The following is a 23,181-nucleotide window of genomic DNA, read 5'->3' as shown; positions in this document are numbered from 1 at the left end:
TACAGGTTATATAATAAAGAAAAAACATCACTCATCAGTAATAACAAAGAACAAGAACAATCAGTTGAACAAAGCTTTATTTGGTTTCTGCGTTTGATGGGCAAGTAGAATTTTTAAAACCAACAAACATGGCATAGGTGGTGCATATAACAAGCTAAAACCAAGAGATAGAAAGTGGCAACAGAAAAGAAAATCTTATAGTAAAATTGCTTAAAATATTTGCCTTTGCTAAACCAAAATTCTTGAAAACGGCAACTTCTTGTGGATATTTCCTCTAGTTCCTATTATCCAATGTCAAGGGTGTATTGAAAAACTAAAAAACATCTTATACTCAGCCCTCTCGATGCTCCCGTTCTCCTACGTCAAAGGCCATTACTGACGGCTTCTGCTTGTATACAGAGCCCTGCAGCGATGTGCCGTCGACAGTGCATGCGCCACTGCAGCCTGAATCTCCTGCTGTAGTAGCGCACTCACTGTCAGCGTGACATCACTGCCACCTACCATATACAAACAGAAGCCTTCAGTAATGGCCATTGCCAGAGGTGAATGGGAGTCTAGAGAGAGGCGAGTATAAGATGTTTATTGTTTTTTTTCTGATACCGGACAAGCCCTGTAAGTAATGAGAATGGGCTTGAGATCCTATTATTTGCATAATGAAGTTATCCTTATTTTTCTTGTGTACAGGATTACATAAAGGGTCTATTTTTAACATACACAGCACAATAGCTGTCCATGGGCTACATATGGTACAAGTCTATGGTGGATAAAATCTTCTATAAGTACAAGCTTCCCAGAATTGTATCTTTTTGGAGCTCAATGGTCAAAAGAGAAATTTTTTAAATTACATGACCTTTTTTACTTTGGTGAATGCACTAGGAACATCCTTTCCATTGTTTGTTTGTTTTTTTGATGCATGTGTGTATATCTTTGATTTCTGGGACTTAAAAGGTACTTTTCGACAATATCTGATCAGCGAGTGTTTGGCATATGGCCACCCAATAATCAGCAGCTTGAAGCAAATGTCCATCTGTCACTTGACCGCTTTGTACTTTAGCTAAATAAATGGGGCTGAGCTGCAATAACAAGTACAGTGACTATACAAGGTGTGGCTCTGAGTATGGTAGACTCTCAAAAAGGCCACAGTGCTGGTCTTAATGTGGCAGTCCCTTCGAAGAGTTGCCCTATTGGGGTAAAAGGTGTTGGAGACCATTTAATTTGATATTAGTCACCTATTCTCAGAGAAGTCAATGAATACAAGTATTAATTACAATTAAAAAAGTTAACCAAAGACTCAATCAAGAGACACATAAGAAGAAAGAAAACATAAATATTAAAATATAGCGCGATAGAAGGTTGTGTTTCAGCAATGAACATCAGTGATTCAACTAAACTACTTTATTCTATGGGAAACCATTCATTGTGCCTGCGTTGTAACCAGAATGATATAAATTGAAATTACAATTTATTCAAAAGCACAATAGGCCATATGGCCGCATCATCATAAATTATTAGAGTATGGAGACACCCAAGCCCACACCACCAGTTTCACAGGTCGGAACATTACAGGCGCATTTCTGAATTTCTGTATATGTGTAAGTGGTGTACTTTCCGTCCCGGCATACCATTCGGACAGTTCTGTCTCTGGTCTTGATCGGTGCACAGCATGCACACTTCGGTATCATCTCATCTTTTGCAAATGAGTATCTGGACAAAGGAAAGTAAAAGCACATGAGCAATAAAACAGCAGGTCTAAAGAAATGTATAGGTATTTCTATCTTCCAGTAATTGATGATCTAGCCATCTGAATCGGATCATAGCTTAGGACACAATCAACACAGAACATTTTCATTCAAATAAAGATTATCTAAGGTGCAGTAACACGGCTCAGCTTTCAGGTCCATCCTCTGCGGTGATTCCAGTAATGGCAGCCAGAATCAGCCAAAAATTGTCCAGAGTGTCAGATCTCCACCCACCTGATATGTATATGTCAATATTCAACATAATTTACTTTTGGCAACCTCTATTATTACTCCTACTTAGTGCAGTGGTGGTGAACCTAGGGCACAGTCAGGGCCGGCGTCAGTACTGTGCATACCTGAGCAATTGCCTGGGCCCAGGTTTCCTGGGGGACTCACATAAGGCTTTACATACAGAATCCATGGGGGTGAAGGGGGCAAAGGGGGCTTTATATAAAATAACCATGAGGGGGCTGTATATGAAATAACTATGAGGAGGCTGTTTGGTATGATAAACTAGGGAACAAGAGACTGTTTTCATTTCTGAATTTTTAATACCGTAGGGGCCTACTGTGGCTTTGTGGTCCAAGGGTCTATTGAAACTTGGAGCCGGCCCTGGGCACCAGCACCCGGTATACCAGGCAAGTGCAGGGGCTCAGAGTTGCTGGGAGGAGCTTGCACGGCCAAATCTCAGTCCCCAGAGTCTGGCAGTGACTGGTGAGGGTTAGGGGTCTGTTTATAATATAACCCATGAGGGGACTGTATATAGTTATAATATAACCATGGGAGGCTGTATATAATATAACCTATGAGGGGCCTGTATGAAAAATAACCATGAGGGAGCTGTTTGGGTTGATGAGCTAGGGAAAATTATAAGGAACAAGGCACTGTTTTAGTTTTTGAATTTTAAATGCCACCACGTGAGTTCACTGCAAAGGAGGGGACCACTGGGGCTGTCTCCCAGGGGCCTACTGAAACCTGGACCTAGCACAGGTGCCAGAGGTGGCACTCAGAGCCCTTGTCTATGGGCACCCAGGCCCTTGACCCAGCACAGAGTTCACCAGGCAGAATTTCCCTACAGTTCCTGGTAACTCAAGAGATGCTGCTCTCAGCGCTATTTTATAGCGACATATCCTTGGCCGCTTGGGACTACAGGAAGTTTGAGAACATGAATGACAATCTCAAAAACAATTGAGGTAGAGGTGAAGTAATAATCAGTGGTCCTCTATATTTTATTAGTGATATCTGTAACTGGTATTAGATATACAAAACCTACTCAAGAAAAAGTACCAGATTTGCACAGAGAAATTTGTTATGAAACATATGTCAAAAACTTTATTCAAACAATTGCAATAAAAACATTCAATGAGGATAAAATACATGGAACAGACGTTTTAACACTGAGAGAGAATCAGCTAATGCTGGGGAAATGGTCTTAAAAACATCAAGGAGGCGAGATAATGCGAAGTTATTTGATAAGAAAGTGTGTAGGATCAATCTATTCAAGGAGACGGGAGAGCTCTTGGATGCAGTCTAGCTTCCCTGCCTCCTCATGGCTGCTATGACTTGTAAAGCTGCCCCTCCAAAGCCGTTAATCTGTTTTAACTTCCCGCAGAAGCACCGGCCAACCCCACATGGCTTCTTACATGTGCCATTGTATGCCAGCTAGCTGGTGCATGTGCGGATTGCACCTAAGGAGTCAGCTGGGGGCGTGCAGGCCGGTGCATAAACGGGAATTAGCAGGGACATGGAGCTAGGGGTCGTGTGGAGGGGCGGGTAAAAAATTATAGCAGCCATTAGGAGGCACCTCCTAAACTGGAAATCTACTGTACAAGAAAACCAAATAAATTTAAATGTCATTTAAATTTAAATGTCATAAATGCAGCAAAGCAGAGAAAAAAACATTTGTAAACCATTACGGAACCCTACAAAGTATATTTTAATTGTGACAGATTCCCTCTAAATTGAGGTGTCAGATCCCAGTATTTTGTGACATACCCCACTTTATTGCTGCCTCTGATACCAAAGGTCCTAAGTTTAAATATACCGTAGCTTGAAACACATAAAAAATAAGTGTTTATTTGGCAGTAGTCTATCAATGGCAAACATTTTTTAATGAGACAACCCAATTAGCTCCTATTGACATTCCTGGTGACAGGATTGCTTTGAATGAGTATGTATTGTGAATAATGACTTATTATTAATAAAGTGATACTTACATGGTTTTTGTGTCACAAGCCCCAGCACAATAAGTCACATTGACAGGTTCAACGGGCATGCACTTATCAACCTGAGGGATTGTTAAATTGGCTTTAACTTCACATTTACTGTAAATTTCTAGAAAAAGACAAAATAAAATCAGTTAAAGGGGTATTTTAGGAAGGAGCATGATTGATATGCAAATGAGTCATTAAAATATAAGCTAATTGTGTAATTAGGTGTCATTTAAAAATGTTGCTCCTCTTAGCAGAGAAATGTTGTGTACATACACTGTAATGATGACTGAAAATGCTACTGGCCTTTAATCAGTCTATTTATTTTGTCCCTGTGGAGGAGATACAGGACAGAAGATGGCCGCTGGTCACATCACCACATCACATGTCCTGCATCTGCCTCCATATAGTCTTGTATTCATTTATTTATAGCGTTATGGCTTTTTGTATCAGATGTTCATGTTCCCAGAATACTCATTTAAATCCTTTTTTTAGAGGGTTGAAAACCAATTCTGACTATCGGTCCCAATTCCCTCCTCTTGAGCACTACAAACCATCTTGGTTGGGTCTGTGGTCTTATAACATTGCTGCTAAATATATAATTTCCTTGTAATTAATGGGATTTATATTCTTAGAAATGTGTTGAAAAATCTATATAGCAAAGGCGATTATCTGATGACCTCTGAATTTGATCTTATTCCAATTTTCATGATCTTATCATACATACCATCACATTTTTTACAACATCCATCACTGTCTGTAGTTATAGTCGCCTAAAAATAAACACAATTAACATATTTTTAAGATTTGATGCATTTTAAATGTTTTGATCTTTCGGTGTTGCTGCAGTTTCTTCTGCTCCTGCAATGATAACAGGAGCAGGACAGGTCTCCGACCATCAGAGGTAAATATTTGTACTATACAACACTGTTGTGAAGCCCAGTTACCCAAATCTATACATATCGAAATGACCATCATATGAAAGGGAATTCAAATATGGTCATTTTGAGTTCATTTGAAAATTAAAAAAAATGGGTAAGATACATTACCTTTTGTAAATTTTGTCCCAATTGACAGTAAAAATGAAAAACTAGTCCTACGTCTCAAATCAATTGATAAGCCAGGATTAACCTCTCCCATCACATACTCCACAATTACTATACTGTACTATTGTTGGAAGTACAGTGATCAACATCATCAACTTCTTAGTACTACCAGGTTATTCTTATCTTATAAAATACAGGCAGTCCCCTACTTAAGAACACCCAACTTACAGACGACCCCTAGTTACAAACGGACCTCTAGATATTGGCAATTTACTGTACTTTAGCCTTAGGCTTCAATGATCAGCTGTAACAGTTATTAAAGGTGTCTGCAATTAAGCTTTATTGTTAATCCTGGTTCTTATGACAATCCAACAATGGTCACAGAGACCAAAAAAATTCTGGCTGGGGTTACAATTATAAAACATACAGTTCCGACTTACATACAAACTCAACTTAAGAACAAACCTAAAGAACCTATCTTGTACGTAACCCCGGGACTGCTTGTAAAGGAATATTGCTATGTTTTTGTTTTTTTTTAGAATGAGTGGGATCCATCATCTAGGACCCCTCACTGATCTGGAGAATGAAGGAGTTGCACTCTTAAATTAAAAATGCACCCCATTTTAAGGTTTCCTAGCACCCCTTGGACACATTATTGCAGGGAATAAGAGAAGAAAACTTAGTGTGTCATCCTCTGGACAGATGGGGGTTCTACAGTGCAGACCATTGGTAGCAATGTGCTATCGCTTTATAAATTGAGAATTTTTAAATATAGACCTTTATGAACCGAGATAATACAAAATAATTTATTAAGGGACCATACCGGATCACATTTGGTTGGATCAAATGGTTGACATATCGTCTGTAGGGTGATCACATCGGCATTGTAAAGACAGAAGTATTTGGTGCAGTTTTCACCTGGACGTGACCAGATATCTCCGGGCTATAAGAAATAATCAGATATTTAGATTCAATGTAGTTTATTAAAAGAAGAAAAAGGCAGTTTGCATACAATAACAAGAGAGTCAAGCAATACGTTCTTACAGAGTTACAGATTATACACAGTATGGATCACGAAGGATGCTATTGCACAGGTATTTTCATCACATCTGTATGTGAACATATAATGAGATATACTATGTGGTCATGATTGCAATTTTTTTTTTATTTGGCTATTTATGGATGAAATGAGAATATAGCAATGCAAACAAGTGACCTAGGTAGAAATCTCTAAACCAGACCAGACAGAAGATGGATAAGTGAAGCAGAGAGTTGTGATCAATGATCAATGAGAATGGTCACCAGTATGTCCCCGACTCTGATCCTTTGCTGCCTGTCTCGACCTCCTGCCTGTTCCCGACCAAGACCTTGCCTTACGATTCTGTACCTCGTCTTGGCCACCACCATCGACAAAGTGGAACAACCTGGTGGTGCCACACCGCAGCAAGTCCAAACTGCTTTGCGGCGGGCTTTGGTGAAAACTGGGTACCACTTAGACTCCTGTCCCAGGTGTCGGCTTACGTCATCGTCCGCGGTAGTACAAAGGATCCACTACTACTGATCCTGACGTAGTGTAATACAGTCTTTGGAGGATGGGAGTAGTACAAGCTGTGTAGTGTAATACAGTCTATGGAGGATGGGAGTAGTACAAGCTGTGTAGTGTAATACGGTCTGTATCAGAACTCTGATGGGTCTGATATACATGTTTTTGCGCCATTTTCACCATTGTTGGCACAAAAATAGTGCAGTTACAGACAGTTACAGCTGAAATATGTGGTTTATTTCTGGGCACTAGTCCATAATTAGGATGCCCTGTTGCTGGAGAAGCCACAACATTGATAAGTGATATGGAGGAAAGATTAAAAGAATCAGAATTATTGTATATAGTCTAAAGAAGAGACAACTGATGATTCATTTGTATAAATATATATATGAATGGTCCGTACAAAACATATGCAGAAAAGATGTTCCAGGTTAAATTGCGTTTAAAGACAAAGGGGCACTGTGTTTGTCCGGAGAAAAAAAGGTTTAATCACCAGAGGAGACAAGGCTTCTTTACTAAGTGTAAATCTGTGGAATAGCCGAGCTCAGGAGCTGGTCACAGCAGGGACAGCAGAGAGCTTCAAAAAGGGCCTAAATACCTTCTTACCTTAAAATGACATTGCTGGTTATATAATAATATAGAATTATGTTCCTTAACATCCTTTCCCTTGCTATCCTTTTTTTTAACTTGATGGACATATGTCTTTTTTCAACTAACTATATAACTACATACAAATGGTAAAATTGGAACTGTGATTATATCTTATATTAAATTATTAGTCAATGGTTGCAAAATATTTAAAGGGGCAATTGGTACATTCTTGAAACCAGGGGTTGAATCTAGCCATGGAGTGTTTGCAGTTTGAAGGTTTTGGGTCTCCACCAGTCTAAATGTTTCAAATGATTTCACGCTTACTAAGTAGGTACCTGTCCCAATCTTACTGCATCAATACTGCAGAAGAATAAGCACTTTTGCAACTTCAGATGCAATGTGCTTGGGTTTCCTCTGCTTGTTTTACTTCTTTTCACCTGAAGGCATCGCATTCAAAATCACACTGTGCTTGCACCAACTCACTGTGCATGTGCAGTGCACCTACGAAGCCAATAGAGGTACAATTGTCTGGGTGTTATCTGTTGAATAAGCAGATAGCAAATGGACAAAGGCAACATTTGTGCGGAATGAGCCTTGTAGTTATTATTTTTCATTGTATCACATAGGTGTTAAATACTTTGAAGGTTTGTCATTGGTTTTCTTGGGCTTTTTGGTGTTAAAAAAGTCTCATAAAAGTGGCATTGAGGTTTTTGGGACTTTTCACCACTAAAAAGTCTCACAGGTCTATTTCCGCCACTTCATTAATCTGGTATAAACATAGAACTACTGCTAGTGCAACACCAGATTCATGACTTTAAAGAGTCCCATAAAAAGTCTTATAGTTATTCTAGTCCCCTGCGGGTGTATGTGCTGAGACTTTTTATGCATTTTGAGAGTTTTTGAAAAAAAGTAGACCATAAGAACATTTATCAAAGGCCAAAAGCCATTTTAATGAATCTGATGGGAAGCAGAGCTCCAAAAGCAGACATACTGGGGGTTATTTATCATACGTCAGCGCTCGTGTGCAGTGCTTATTTCCAGGCTCACCCTGGCATAGTGTTAAACACAGCAGGCGTCTTTTCGCATGTAAAAATTTGCCACTCGTCACTGCCTGCGCCCATCTCTTGCCTAGCCACGCCCTCCCTTCAAATTCCACTGGCGTGAAGGTGGCGAATTGGTAAAAATATACGCAAATGCTAGCAATAACCTAGCGTTTGCAATTATTTCAGGGCTTCTTCGTCACTGACATGACGCAGAGACCCTGATAAATATCCCCCACTGTCCCAAGGAGCCGCTTAATAATATATAACCCCTATTTTATATCATATCTGTAACAGTGTATATAGATGAAATGTATGCCACAAATGCAGAAGGAACAAATATATACTGTCATAAACTATGACACACTTTTACATGCACATGTACACAAATTCTTACAGTTTGCATACAATGGGGGGAATTTATTAAGATTGGCCTGTTTCCACTAGGCACCTATTGCCTCTTGCTAAATATTGGAGCAAACTCCACCAGTTTGGACCCTGCAGACCAGGTCTGAACTGCCAGAGTTATTCTGCTAAGGGCTATAAGGCGACAGAGACTTTAGAAAATGTGGCGGGCTGGACGTTCAAACCCTGGAAGGGAGGGGGAGATTCATGTGCCTTCTCCACCAGAAGGCATAATAAATCTCCCCCACTGTATGCGGTTGTTCACACTCATACACATTCTATCCTCCTTTCCTATGGTTTGTCAAAGGCCTTTATTCACAGCATTAGTGATAGTTGGGGTGAGAACTAAGGTTCACCTCTAAGAGTTGCAGAGGAGGGGACATAGCACACGGGATCTCATAGCTTCCTGCTTTCCATACCTGTGCAGTGCCCTTCTCCCACCCTCCTCTCTGTCCTGACAGCTGAAAGAAGTAGGGGCAGTGCTTCCCAAACTAGACTGAGGAACCGGCCCATCCTCGGAGATAAGGACCCTCTAGTCAGCGCCGTATCATAGAGGGACACAAGCTTGTAGGCTTCCCACAATGCTCCACTGTTAGCTTACGGACTGCATCAGACTTTTGGTTATCAGAATTAGTACACGGTTTGGGTGGTGATCGGCCCCCAAGGAGCCAGGGTCCCCGGACAGCCTCCCATTCCCCCTATATTACGTCACTGAGTGTTTGCATGCGTTTCATCTGGGCTCTGGATTTATGGTTTAAAATAAAATTTTCCCTAGTTTGTGTATATCTGGGATAATAAAATGGATCAGGATTGATCAAAATAATACAGATAGAAAGACAGATGTTATGCAAACGAAATAAATTTTATTTAATGAAATCACATATAGAGGTAAAAGCAATTAAAATTCCCCAAACCAGGGAAGAACAATTGATCGCCCAGTTACCAGCCCCAATATAAGATACAACAAAAGCGTGACATCCCCTGAGGAAGCCCGCTTGACGGGCGATACGCATGGGGCACCTGTGACCCCCCGGTTTCTCCAGCCCGGCACTCTACCTGTGGTAATGTGACTTCATTTACCTCTATTTAGCACTGTTTGTCAAGCACTTTACATCTATGCTCTATACCTGTGGATTATCCTTAGTCACGCTTTTGTTGTATCTTTTGCATAACATCTGTCTTTCTATCTGTATTATTTTGATTCATGGTTTCAGATGTTGTTAGCATTATTCTCCTAGGACCCATTTCCTTGGCGAGTTCATGGATCAGGATTGATGTATCATGGAATAAGTTGGCATTTTAGGAAATATGTATAAGTCTCTTACCTCCAATGTTTTGATTGACTTGTCAGGCAGCTCCAAAGTACAGTTAGTTTTAACACATTCACCACAGCACTGATTGCTTGGCTTTACAAAAGTATATCCCTAAGAAGAGAAACCAAGAGAAAATGTAATGTTTAATCTTGTTACACTGACTTATGTGTCTTTTAATTCAGGGGAAAAAAAAGCACAAAAAGTTATGTTCTCTCAGTTATTCCCTGTTTTGGGAAAAAGCACTTGTGACCATTAGAAATAGAAGTGGTGACCTCTTAACCCTTGTATCCTATAAGCAATAATTCACCTTGCACAGCAACAGCATTTTATAAGTGATTTTCATTCTCCACTTTCGTGGCACAAGCCCTGCCTTACAAACAATGTAAGACACCATCATATAGAGCAGGAGGAGCTGAGAATACTGATCTTTGGTGTTGAATCTACAGTGTTAATGCTAAGAAGCAAGTGGATCTCAGCAGATTGTACACAGCATCCTATCTTGTAGCAGCATATTATAGAGCATGAGGAGCGGAGCAGATTGTACACCATGTCCTATAGACAGACTGCATGTTATAGAGCAGGTGGAGCTAAGCAGATTTCACACAGTGTCCTATTTGCAGGTAGCATGTTATAGAGCAGGAGGAGCAAAGCAAATTGTACACAGTGTCCTATCTGCTGGCCGCATTTGATAGAGCTGGGGGAGATTGTACATAGTGGAGCAGATTTATCAAGCTGTCTAAAAGTCAGAATATTCTTAGTTGCACATGGGAATCACAGTTAACCTTTAAAATATTCATGAGCACTGGTAAAATCAAAGCTGAGCTGTAAATGGCAACTGACTTTTAGACAGCTTGATAAATCTGCCCCAGTGTTCCATCTGCAGGCAGTGTGTTACATAGCTCGAAAAGCAGAGCAAATTGTACACTGTGTCCTATCTGCAGTCCGCATGTTATAGGAGAAAACGGTAAAACGGGGTTAAAGAAAACCTGTCAGGGCGATTCAGGGCACTAAGACACCCACAGGTACCACAGGTGGTTTAGTGCCCCTAGTAGCCCTGTATGAGGTTCACCTTCACTGCCGAACTCCCTGTGTCGGCACTCTGCCACAATGATGCCGGAGTAGTACACCCGGCTTCACTGCATGTGTCATGGGTGCATACCCCGGCTTCACACAGCAATGTGAGAAGTGGCGTGCGGCAGGCACAGCTGCAGATGTGTATCTGATGTAACGTTAGGTAAGTATAAATGTTTTATTTTTATTTTGTACATTGGGCCCACGTAGAGACCTGATACAGACTGATTTGAGACTCTAAACCACAGGTCCATATGGACCTATAGTTGGTTTAGATTCCCAAAATGACGTGACAGGGTCTCTTAACCGGACAGGCCAGTGTACTGCAGTTTCCTTAGCCTTGCCCTTTTAAAACAAGATATGTCTAATGTCAAGGTATTTTTTTTAAGATGAATCGAGACTTACCACATGACAAGTTTGGTTTACGCACAAGTATTCGTTATTGAGAACTTCCACTTTGTTTCCAATTTGAATACATTGATAGTATTTACATGGATTATTGGGGACTGTCCAGTTTTGCCCGGGCTGTAAGAACAGAAAAACTATTAACTTTTTTTTGTTTTTTCCTTTTTATTTTCCTTCATAATTTAGTATTAAACTAAGTAATTAGACTGTATTCATTAAATGCAGGAGTATTATTTCATAGTTGTGAGGTCTATGAAGCAAATTTAATCAAACTCTCTACATGAAAAACTCCTTTTGTTTCCAAATCAATCTGTTTTTTTTGGGGATTGTTTTCATTTAGACCGTTTTGATAATTCTGTCTCTTTATGCCATTAACCTCCAATAGATAGATGATCCTAACAGACTTTTCTTGTATTTTTCTTTTTCTGTTTCTTTTATTTTTTTCCATTACTTTCCACATTATTGTATAGAAGTAGATTTGACCAATTAAGGGAATTTCTCTGCTAAAAATTAAGATAACCACTATTGAAAAGGGATCAATATCAGATTGGGGAGGGGGTGTAGTAAACCCCAACAGATATCTATTCTAAGCTGCTGTGATACATGTTCAGTTTTTCCTATTCTGGCAGGCACAAAGTTTGGCTTCTTTTTGAGACTTTTTGTTGCAAATGTCTCAAATCCCCATGGACACAAGCCATGTGAGGGGGTTATATATAATGGAGTGGACACTACTGTAAATTTTGGATTTGAGTTTGTGTCCTGCATTTTTAAGCACTCTAGTCAAACCCCAGACACATAAGGTTACGTTTACACGTGGTGAGGTTGAGGTCAAACGTTGCGTTTTGGTTGCATTTTCATTGTGTTTTGAAACCCATTACAACAGCTAAGGAGAGGTGATTTGCCAAATTACACTGCTGTTAACATTTGCGCTTACAAAGTACACATTTTAAAGCATTGTTAACGCATATGTTAGCATATGTGTTAACGCATTGGTTTATTATTACGTTTATATTGTGTTTTGTAATTGCAAATGTTAACAGTAATGTAATTAGGCAAATCACCTCTCCTCGGGTGTTGTAATGCATTTCAAAACGCGACCAAAACGCCACGTGTGACCTCACCCATACAAGTAACCAATAAATTTAAAAAAAATGTAAATGCTAAAATATATGAATTTTAGAAAAACAGGTTTATGTGCCAAATTTGGAACATTTAAAGCATGTAAAATAATTCCAATTTTCATGTTAAAACAGCATCCATGAAAAAAATCAATCCTTTGCACTTGCCCTGGACCAGGACCAAGCAAAAAAAAAAAAAGATAAATAAGTGACAAGTCGCATGGAACATTTGGAAAATAAAGATACATAAGGCATTGCACAAGGTGCAGACTAAGGCGTAATTGAAAAACAACAGCAAAAGTCGAAGTAAATAGTCACAAAAACAACAAAAGTCACAAAAAATTGATAAAAAAATGAGACAATTTAACAGAAACAGTGTCCCCCAGGGAATCTGTAGACTGCTCTGTTTCGTTGTAGTGTTCAAACCAAGTCACTGCTGCTTTTATCCTATTCAAATTAACAGGATCTGATCTGCAGTAACCCGATCTGACCACTACCCAGAAAATGGAGCTGTCTACTTCCTGTTTTAATATTTGTTTACCAGCTGCTGATGGGCCAGCAATTGCTAAATGGTGGACAGCCAACACTAGACTAGCCACAACGTCTACTATGGTTGTGATTTCCAGAGAGCATCTGGCCAAATTCTTCCGACCCTATTCTCTTTGTTTATGAATGACATAACATGGTCGTGCAGGAGCGGAGTATGTTCAACCCTCCCCCATTATACATTAAGTACCATTAATTATACTTCCTAGTCATTCATTCCTAGTATTAATACCAGTACAAATGGAAAATTATTCTAATAACAGTACGGAAACTAGTATCAGATTTTAGCTTTTTATGAGAAATTTAAACTGAAAAATTGTACATCATGTATTTGGCTGGTTGTTGTAGATGGAAGAAAAACTGTTACCTTTATTGTGACGTTAGTACTGTTGAATACTATGACGCAGAAGGACTGGATACATTGCCCGCAGCAATCGGTAGGAAGCCTTTGGTATAAATAACCCTGTGAATTGCAAACATTCAGTAATATGAAGATTGATGATGGAAATATATTTCCTTTGTTAACAACCTATGAAGGATTTCAGGGTTTACCATTATAAAGCCACATTTATTTTTATTTCCTGAAACTTAAAATACTTTATAAAATTGTAATTCTGTAGACTTTTTCTACGTCCGCTGATAAGGTAGGGGGGTACACAGATGGAACTATTTTTCGTGGATTAATTCTTATTCTTTATGGATTAAATTCCCAGTGGGTGAAATATTATTGCAATGATGATACAATAACACATCACAGCATGTAAAACTACAAATACACATAAAATGCAATTACTACAAAACACAGATCCATGATTTGGTAAAATACTTCATAGTAACCTACCAGTTGGCAGTCGCTTTGAGATTTTATATTGCATAAAGGTTCCCTTTCTCTTACAGTGAATTGATTGTTCGTTTTCCGACATTCATAGAGTATGCATTTTTCATCGGGGACATACAAGGTTTTGTTTTCCTGTCAAATCAAAAAATAATTTGTTATTTTTTTGGTTTATATCCTTTATTGATCAGATAAGAAGTTATTGTTTTTTTATCTAAGAAGGATAGTAGTGAATGTAACCATGCCAATATAATATGCTAAGCTTCTATTCTCAGTGTGAATCATAAGAACTGATACAGGTTCTTATCGGGTTAATTCCTTTATTTCTATAGCGCACACAGATTCTGCAGCGCTGCACAGAACTTGCCAAATCAGTCCCTGTCCCCAATGGGGCTCACAATCTAATCAACCTACCAGTATGTTTTAGAGTGTGGGAGGAAACCCACGCAAACACAGAGAGAACATACAAACTCTTTGCAGATGTTGATCTAGATGGGACTTGAACCTAGGACCCCAGCGCTGCAAGGCTTTAGCGCTAACCACTGAGCCACCATGTTCTATAGTAACAGATGACCAGATTTTTCTACACAAGCTTCCAAAATAGTGTACACTGCTAGATTACAACTGGCAGTACCTTCTCATGACGGTGGTCCCATGATAAGTAACAATTGTGAAAAATTAAAAGTAGAGGAGTCAACCTCAGCAAACGATAGTGATTGGCTGTTGCCATTGTATTTGGCGGCTTCCCAATGAGGTCAGTGCCCTTATATGGAGACTGAAATAGCTGGGGACCTCCCTCCTGCGGGATGTGTTCAGGCAAGGGGAGGGGTTAATGTCAACAGCCCCATATTATGAAGGTTTATATTGTTAAGCTATCATAATTGTTTTCTGTTTAAAAGAATCAAATTAAAATATATATATATATATATTTAGAAACATCAAGAACAGTTGTATGATGCTCATGCTTCTGACAAAATGTTTATGTGAAAAATAAACATTAAGTTACAAAATTACAAAAAAAAAAAAAAAAATTCCCCATTGAAGTTTATGGGAGAGTGAAAATCTACTTCACTGTGCAGTTTCCATGCAGAATTCTCAGTCAAAACGGATGGGGAAAAAAAACGCATATAGAAAATGCACATATTGGATGAAGATTTTGTACATGACGTTCTACATATGTGCAGAACAAAACACACAGGCAGATTTTTTAACTATAAACCAAAAAAAAGAAGTAAGTTGATTTATCAAATGTGTCTGATTGTTTTTTTTTTTGGTTATCTGCGCCTGCTCTGTGGAGGAGCTTTTTTGTGACTTCTTTGAGACAGTTTTAAAAAGTTGCATGTCATAAATTAGGAAAAACATCTGGATTACTAAATCTATGCGCCGCTTACTTTTGGAAACTCTCAAAAAAAGTCTCAAAAATAGATGCAAATTAGAGACAAAAAAGTCGCAAAAAAAACAACAAAAAGTCGCAAAAAAGGTGATAAATCTGCCCCAAAGTTTCTTTGATTGATAAATCACCACTGAGAGATTTACAAATGAGTCATAAGTGCTTTTGTGAGCATCTCTGGAGCACTCTGGCACCACCACAGTACACCCACCCAGTCACACGCCTCAGCCTGCCCTAACTTTTCTCCCTCTTTATACATTTCTATAAATGACCATGTAAAAGTCAGTCTTGTGTGAACATATCCTTACTGTAGTTGATAAATATTATTTGCATGTCAACCTACCTGAAGTAATATCTGTGTTCCGTTTGGAAGAGTGATGATGCAGGACACTTGTCCACAAACACAACATTGTCCATTCCCTGAATTGAACTGGAAACCCTGCCAGGGAATAGGTAAAACATTGTACATTTAATATTATTCAAAAATTCAGTCATGTTTACTTTGTGTTATAGAGGGGACAATCTTACTTACCAGCTGACATTCTCCTTTACAGGTCCTATTCACACATGTTACAACATTGAGCTTGGTTAGCGGATCCTTCTTGGTAGTGCAATTACATTCATGACAAGGATCATTATACGGTGGTGGAATAGTAGTACCTGGCTAGAAGACGGATGACAATGAAAGAAGTTAATGCTAAATTATCTATTTTATAAGAACGGAGGTCCTCAAGTTCTCCCAATTGCTACATATAAATGTATTCACCTCTATGGGTCTTTTGGAATAGTTAAAACCTACTTTACTACAGCAGCAAATGCTAGATGAGTATGCACACTAGCCCTCCATACACAAAGATGGACTCAAGGGCACTTGTGGTTCCCCATTTTAGTGGTAGCGACTGTGAGGTGCAAAAGGTAGCTGAACACAATGTTAATATTAAATCTGTGAATAAAGATATTTGATGGTACAAGGTCCTGTAGCTCTTTTCCAAGTGGTGGCAGTTGAGTATGCACACTAGTGATCCATGCACAAAGATGCACTCAAGGGAACTTGTGGATCCCCATTCAATGATAGTTATAATTGTAAGGGCACATTCACATGGCTGTCTGCGGGGACGTACATGTACGCACGGCGGGCTTACCGCTTGTGTATGTACCCTAAGTCACAGTAGGGGTAGTTTATCATTAGGCGGTTCCTTATGACACTTCCATGTCTGTCTCTGGAGTTCTGTTAGAGTCAGATTCATTATAGTGGCTTTGGCCCTTGATAAATCCACTGACAGTGTCTTATACTATGGGGTTTGTTTGTGACAGTTGCATAAAAAGTCACAAAAAACATAAAAAGTCACAGGACATAGAGCAGGGTAGAGACTGGAATCAGTTTGCACCAAAACTTGCACCTAAATGGAAAGTCTCAAGTCATGAATTCAGTCCAATTGTGAAAACTTATCTATGCAAATAATGAATTTGACGCAAGCCAAGTCTATGTCAAAGTGACTTTGCACTGTCCTATGTTCATTTGGCCCAAAACGGGAGTTGCACAACAACTGCGCCAAAGCAATGGCAAACATAGACCAAAATAAAACAATGATAAATTACCCCCACTGAATGTTGCATTCAAGTTGCTGCCCAACGTAAGATGGTTAAACTCACATCCAGATGCAACGTTTCGATCGTCAGACATAAGCATATATGTATAGTGTCTCAATGTAGTGACTTCACATTGAGACACTATGGGGCAGATTTATCAAGCATATTCTTAGTTGCCCATGGCAATCAATCACAGCTCCCCTTTAAAATGTTCATGAGCACAGGTAAAATTAAAGCTGAGCTGTAATTGGTTGCCAGGGGCAACTAAGAATATACTGACTTTCAGCCAGGTTGATAAATCTGCCCCTAAATATATATTCATGCTTGACATTGTTCACATGCTTGATAAAGATCGTTTGATGAACGAAATGTTGCATATAGATGGAATAAAGCACTCCCTCTGAGTTTAACAGTTCCTGTGCAGCGCTGATTTATTGGATATAAAGAGAACCCCTGGCCAAGGTTGATGGATTGTGAGAACCCTCGACATGCACTGTGGCTGAGGTACAATATTGGGTTGCTGTCTACACTTTCTATATTGCATAATAGGCGTCATGGCAGTTAAAGGATTGTAAACCAAGCACACTTTCATGCCAGTGTGTGTTCCCACTGTCAGGCACTGCTCTTTTAGCTTCTTAGGACCATGTTTTTACAAAAAAAGGTTTAGAACCTATCTAAATGAACCTGAGGGGCTCCAGGCTTCATAGATGTCAATGGACCCTAGAACCCCTCAGGCTCATTTACATAATTTTTACAACCTTTTCTTAAAAACATGGGCATTAGAAACTAGAAGAAGATCAGATCCTGCCAGAGGGGGCACACATTGGTATTTCAGTGTGCTTGGTTTTTTGTCCTTCTTCCTGGTGGTAGGTGTCCTTTACACAGTATTGAGTCTTGTAATCTTATGACCTTCATGGTGTAACAAGGACATAATAGTATTTGGAGTTTCCAAAAGCCACATGCAGGGAACCTGATAGCTACACATGGTCCCAAGTCAACTTTTGGGAAAGACTGTTCTGCAGGAAACAGCTGAATGGGTGTCTGTTTTAAAGCTATACTCCTGTAAAAAGAAAACAATGTACTTTATATTTGCTCACCGGATAAATAGTGTTGTTGACCAAACATATGTCTATAGTACCTAAGAAAGGGAAAAAAATGTTATAAAATAATCTTGACAATCCCTGTCATTCTTGTCCTGATGCTCTATGAGCTTCCAGTCCTGATGCCCTCAGAGCTTCCAGTCCTGATTCCCTCCGAGCTTCCAGTCCTGATGCCCTCCGAGCTTCCAGTCCTGATGCCCTCCGAGCTTCCAGTCCTGATACTCTCTGAGCTTCCAGTCCTGATGCTCTCTGAGCTTTCAGTCCTGATGCTCTCTGAGCTTTCAGTCCTGATGCTCTCTGAGCTTTCAGTCCTGATGCTCTCTGACCTTCCAGTTCTGATGCTCTCTGAGCTTCCAGTCCTGATGCTCTCTGAGTTTCCTGATCCCTCTCATACATGTGACTGCTGCAGTCAATCATTGGATATAAAAGGCTTACATTTAAATAAGCACATAGGGATATTGTAAGTGAAGAAAGAAATAATGACTGGCAGGAGTTGGGCTGAATTGGAACAGTGGACTTTTTTTGGATGGGCAATCCCTTTAAGCTATGATAGCACACTGAAGATTTTTCTCTGTGGCAGTGATGTCTGTATATGTTTAGAATGGATTTTGCTGCATTTGTTATACAATATCTTCAGTGGTCATTAAATAGGTTATCTTATGACTTTAAACCTACCCTATACGTGTAGGTAACCATTTAGATATCTGTTATTAGAAATACATTGTAATACCATGTTAAGAGGAGCCTTTATTAACAAATAAATAATCACTAGCACTGATGTATCTACATGCGGGGAGGTAGGGTCCATATTCAGCCAGTAATGATTGAGTGATTACGTGTGTAATTTTTTGATGGTGACAGGTTCCAATAGCCTATGCTGATGTAAAAAAATGCCTTCAGCATTCTGTATTATTTAAGTACTTTTTAAAAACTTTATTTCACATTACCTGGTTCCCTGCCAGCAGCGTGTAGTGAGTCCCAGGGGGTGAGGGGCAGCTGCAGCAGCCTTTGTCTCTGTCTCCTCTCCTCCACACTCATCCAGCTTCCTCCCCATTTCCTGTCATGTGGATTGAGCAGGCAGGGGAGGGAGAAGGTTCGTAAGGAGGAGAGGAAGAATGCATAAGGGAGCAGTATAAAATAATGTTTTCTAAAGTACTGAAATGATTCAGAATGCTACTAATGATACTTAGGCATAGTAGACCTATGGTTTGTTCTTCAATCCTTGATCTTTGACCTATGGCTTGGCTTACAGTCCTTGATCCTGGTTGTAGATGTCCTTTAAGCTTATGGTGACATTGGGCCTACGAGGTTCCTGTGCAACTGCACTTTTTTCACATACATTGTCATGTGGTATATCTACTCCTGGGTCATGTAGTCTATACAGGGAGATTTCCAAATTGTTTTGGGTCTTGGTGAATTTGAAATGACCAAACATACAGTATAAAGTCTGAAGCTAAGGAACGTAGTAATCTGTAGCCATATCTATGAGGCTCTTTTCAGACAGTTCATCAGGTCAACATCACCACAATTCATTTTGATATTACTAAATGATAAAGGTAGGTCTGCTTGAACAATACAAAATGGAAAGTTAACTTACTGCACTTCATCATTCGACAGCAAGGATTGGTCGGATCCTGAACTTCGATTAGAAAAAATCCTATCCCTGTGCAAGGTGGCGTAATAAGTGGTGGGCACTTTATTGGACGGCATTGGATAGTTAATATGTTGGGGTCACAGGTGCAGTTTGTGCAGTCGACAATCCAAGTATCATTAGGCTGTAGGTGCCAAGCAGAATTGTTAGAGTACAACAAATTAGTTATAATGATAATTGGTAAACAATAAGAAGAAACCGGAATGGAACAGAAATAATCTATTATCCTAATTGGGTTAATACTCTGCTGCCTTGAGGGCTCACCGTTTATTTTCATCAGATGCAAATTTTGAAAGAGAATCACAGAATTTAGAAACAATGAATGGTTATGATAATGCACAAAAATGAGTAGAAGCGATGGTGTTTGTCGAAAAGTGACAAAATCGGGTGAGATTTATGTCTAAATATAATAATAAATGGGAGGCGGTGAGATCTATTTTGACAAAGTTGAGGCCAGTTCTTAAAACAGCTCCACATTGAAGAAACCTGCAATGATGGCAAGATGCAGTAAAAATTTGAAAGACCTTTGCAACAGTACCGAGAGAAGCCGATGCTTCCCATGTGGTGACAATTGCCAAAATATTTTGAGGATGCAGGAATTTTGTACAGTTGACAGAATGAGAACATTAAAGGACATCTAGCACCAGATTTACTGGTGGTAGACTGTCCCCATGTCATGTTCGTTACCGTAGGGGGTACTGGGTGTTGGTTTTCTTATATTGCTTGAGGTCCTCTCCTATATTGCTCAGGCCTTCATCAGCCAAGCACACCTTGGCTCCGGCCGCTAAAAAATTATGCACACTCCCGTAATTAAAATTCATATTTTCTCCCTCTGTCTGCGCAAGGAAAGCCGTCTGGTTTTCAGCCAGCAGCACAAGGCAAGTGTTACCGTGCAGGTGATGACATTGGCTGTCTGCAGCACTTGTCAGAGGGAGAAAATATGAATTTTAATTATGGGGGCATAATAATTTATTAGCGGCCAGACCCAGGAGGCGCTTGGCTGATATAGGCCTGAGCGCCTCCAACTCATTAGCATTATTTTTATAAAGTAGCTTTCTTGAACTATAGGACCTCCAAAAATACATTAAAAAAAACCCGGCACCAGTACCTCCTAAGGTAACAAACATGAAATAGGGACAGTCTACCACCAGTAAATCTGGAGGTAGATGTCCTTTAAAATCAGGGATTATATTTCCTGTAATAGCACATGTGTAATTTATAATGCGACTTGTGGGTGCCCCCTAATCTACATAGGACTAATCACCAGAGAACTACGGACACGTACTAGAGAACATGTGAGGTATATTATTAATGCCAAAAAGGCCACAAAAAATTGGCCAGTTAAAAAAATGATACTTCGCCATTTCAAGTCACATCATAATTGTAATCCAAGAGTGTTTAAGGTACGAGGAATCGAAACAATGCATGTGGGCATCAGAGGTGGGAATATTAAAACACTAAACTGAGAGAATGCAAGTGGATTATACAACTTGGTACAGTAACTCTAACTGGTTTGAATGAGACCGCATTCTATTCGCCATTCTTGTAACTTATATCCTCTAGCCTTCCGCGAGATACATCTTGTTAGAGAAATGAGATGCTTCTCTTGTATTGTTTCCCATAGATATTCTGTAACTCACATCCATGGGGTTATCTTGGTTTTTAAGTGTTTTATAATTAAATTTTAATTCTTTTTTCGTTGTTTAGATAGGTTACTAATATAAGGATAAGCTTAAGCTATTGGTCATAAGAAGTACACCCTTATCTAATGACAAAAAGGCTACAATGGATTAAGGTTCATCACTTTTTCATGGGGTGGTAATTTTTACATGGGTATGTTCTGTCCTGGCACATATTTATTAATTCGCAATATGCAGAATCACCACTTTTTTGAGTATGTTTTAAATTGATGTCATTTGCACTATTTATGATTTAGATTCATGTACGGTAATCATGGTTGACATCTAGTGTTAAACACAATACTGTATATTTTGTGCAAGATATGAATTCTATATATATTTATTTTTTGTTCACTTCTATTAATTCTATGACCTATGACCTTTGGTCACTTCTGCACTTTATTCTTGTATATATGGTACTATATATTTTTAGATTGTAATAATAATATTTACCATATTTTTGTAATATATGTACAAAGTTGACACTTTTACTTTCCAAGTCATAATTTTTTGTACATTTGTTGGTGTATTTATTGTATTCTTGTTGTAATTATTTCACACCTGATACACTGTGAATGTGCGGTAGGCTCGTGTAGACTCATTTTGTCAGACCTGGGCCAACTTTATACCTGGTTTTTGTGTCATATTAAAGATATGAATCTCATCTTTTAGATCACAGGCTTATTCTTCTGTATCCTATTCAACTAGACTTACAGGGAGTTACAAAATAGGTGGGGATTTATCTTAATTTGCAGCTTGCATTTTCAACTATTTGTTTAGTTGCCTGTATCTCTGGTACTGGAACTGACATAACGATTTCATTTATGTAATTTGAAAGAAGAGATCCTTATCTTTAAAGGACATCTACCACTAGGATCAAGGATTGTAAAGCTTTAAAATTATGCAAATGATCCTGGCTTCACAGGTCTTAATCGAGCCTGGAGTCCTTCAGTCTAATTTGCATAATTTTTAAATCCTTATTTTCTTTTTTTTTTTTTAAAGGGCAGCTTTAAAAAGAGCAGATCCTGCCAGAGGGGGCACACACATATCAGTGTGCTGGGTTTACAATCCTTCATCCTGGTGGTAGATTTCCATTAAAAAGACACACAAAAGTATTTCAAGGTACTATAGATATTCACTTCTGCATAGATACTCCACCTGCAACCAATAAACTTGATTCATCTTATGGGAAAAAAATGGGATGAAAAGAGTTATTTTTGCCTGACTTTATAGGTTAAAGTGTGAAATATTACAGAATAGAGGAATTTTAGAAAGGGCATTTCATACCTTAACTGAGTTACTGTGGTAAAACCTGGTGATAGTTCCTCGTCAAAGGACATCTACCACCAGGATGAAGGATTGTAAACCAAGCACACTGACATGCTGGTGTGTGCCCCCTCTGGCAGGATCTGTTCTTCTTTTGGCTTCTTATGCCCTTGTTTTTACACTAAAAGTCTTTTAAAATGAAGAAAAAGAGCCTAAGGGACTCTAGTCTCCATTGGTGTTAGTGAAGCCTGGAGCCGCGCAGGCTCATTTGCATTATTTTGAAAGCCTTTTTTCTTAAAAACAAGGTCATAAGAATTTTAAATCCGAGCAGATCCTGGCAGATGGGGTACACTCTAGTAGTCCGTGCTTGATCTATAATCCTGGTGGTAGATGTCCTTTAAGGTAGTTTTTTTCCACAATTATAATAATCATTTATTTTACTTCTCTATAGTTTGACATGTGATACATAGCTCACCATCTTAGGCTCTCCAGAAGGCCCGATACAACCTAAAGACAAAAATATAAATAACTACATAAAATATATATGAACATAATAGTACTATAATGAATTAAGTAATTATTGTATACATTATACTTGACAAACATTTATTTTGGTCATAGAAATGGTTGAATTGAAGTCAAA

At 39.0% G+C, this 23,181-nt stretch overlaps 1 protein-coding gene across 1 annotated transcript in view; it reads right to left on the bottom strand.

Annotated features, from left to right (window-relative positions):
* Positions 1-560: 560 nt before the first annotated feature.
* LOC140070238 (uncharacterized) overlaps positions 561-23,181 on the bottom strand; it is a 108,355-nt gene continuing 85,734 nt past the window's right edge. The window contains exons 38-50 of the mRNA XM_072116593.1: positions 23,014-23,045; positions 19,540-19,717; positions 17,940-17,980; positions 15,785-15,916; positions 15,596-15,691; positions 13,869-13,997; positions 13,395-13,490; positions 11,364-11,483; positions 9,900-9,998; positions 5,819-5,938; positions 4,677-4,722; positions 3,956-4,073; positions 561-1,704 (exon numbers count right to left, since the gene is read on the bottom strand). Coding sequence (XP_071972694.1) covers positions 1,509-1,704; positions 3,956-4,073; positions 4,677-4,722; positions 5,819-5,938; positions 9,900-9,998; positions 11,364-11,483; positions 13,395-13,490; positions 13,869-13,997; positions 15,596-15,691; positions 15,785-15,916; positions 17,940-17,980; positions 19,540-19,717; positions 23,014-23,045 — 1,403 coding nt within the window. The 3' untranslated portion in view covers positions 561-1,508. The remainder of the gene's footprint in view (positions 1,705-3,955; positions 4,074-4,676; positions 4,723-5,818; positions 5,939-9,899; positions 9,999-11,363; positions 11,484-13,394; positions 13,491-13,868; positions 13,998-15,595; positions 15,692-15,784; positions 15,917-17,939; positions 17,981-19,539; positions 19,718-23,013; positions 23,046-23,181) is intronic.

Source organism: Engystomops pustulosus, chromosome 7, assembly GCF_040894005.1.
Source record: "Engystomops pustulosus chromosome 7, aEngPut4.maternal, whole genome shotgun sequence".
Taxonomy (NCBI): Eukaryota; Metazoa; Chordata; class Amphibia; order Anura; family Leptodactylidae; genus Engystomops; species Engystomops pustulosus.
The sequence above is the reverse complement of the archived record's forward strand: the minus strand, read 5'-3'. Positions and strand labels throughout refer to the sequence as shown.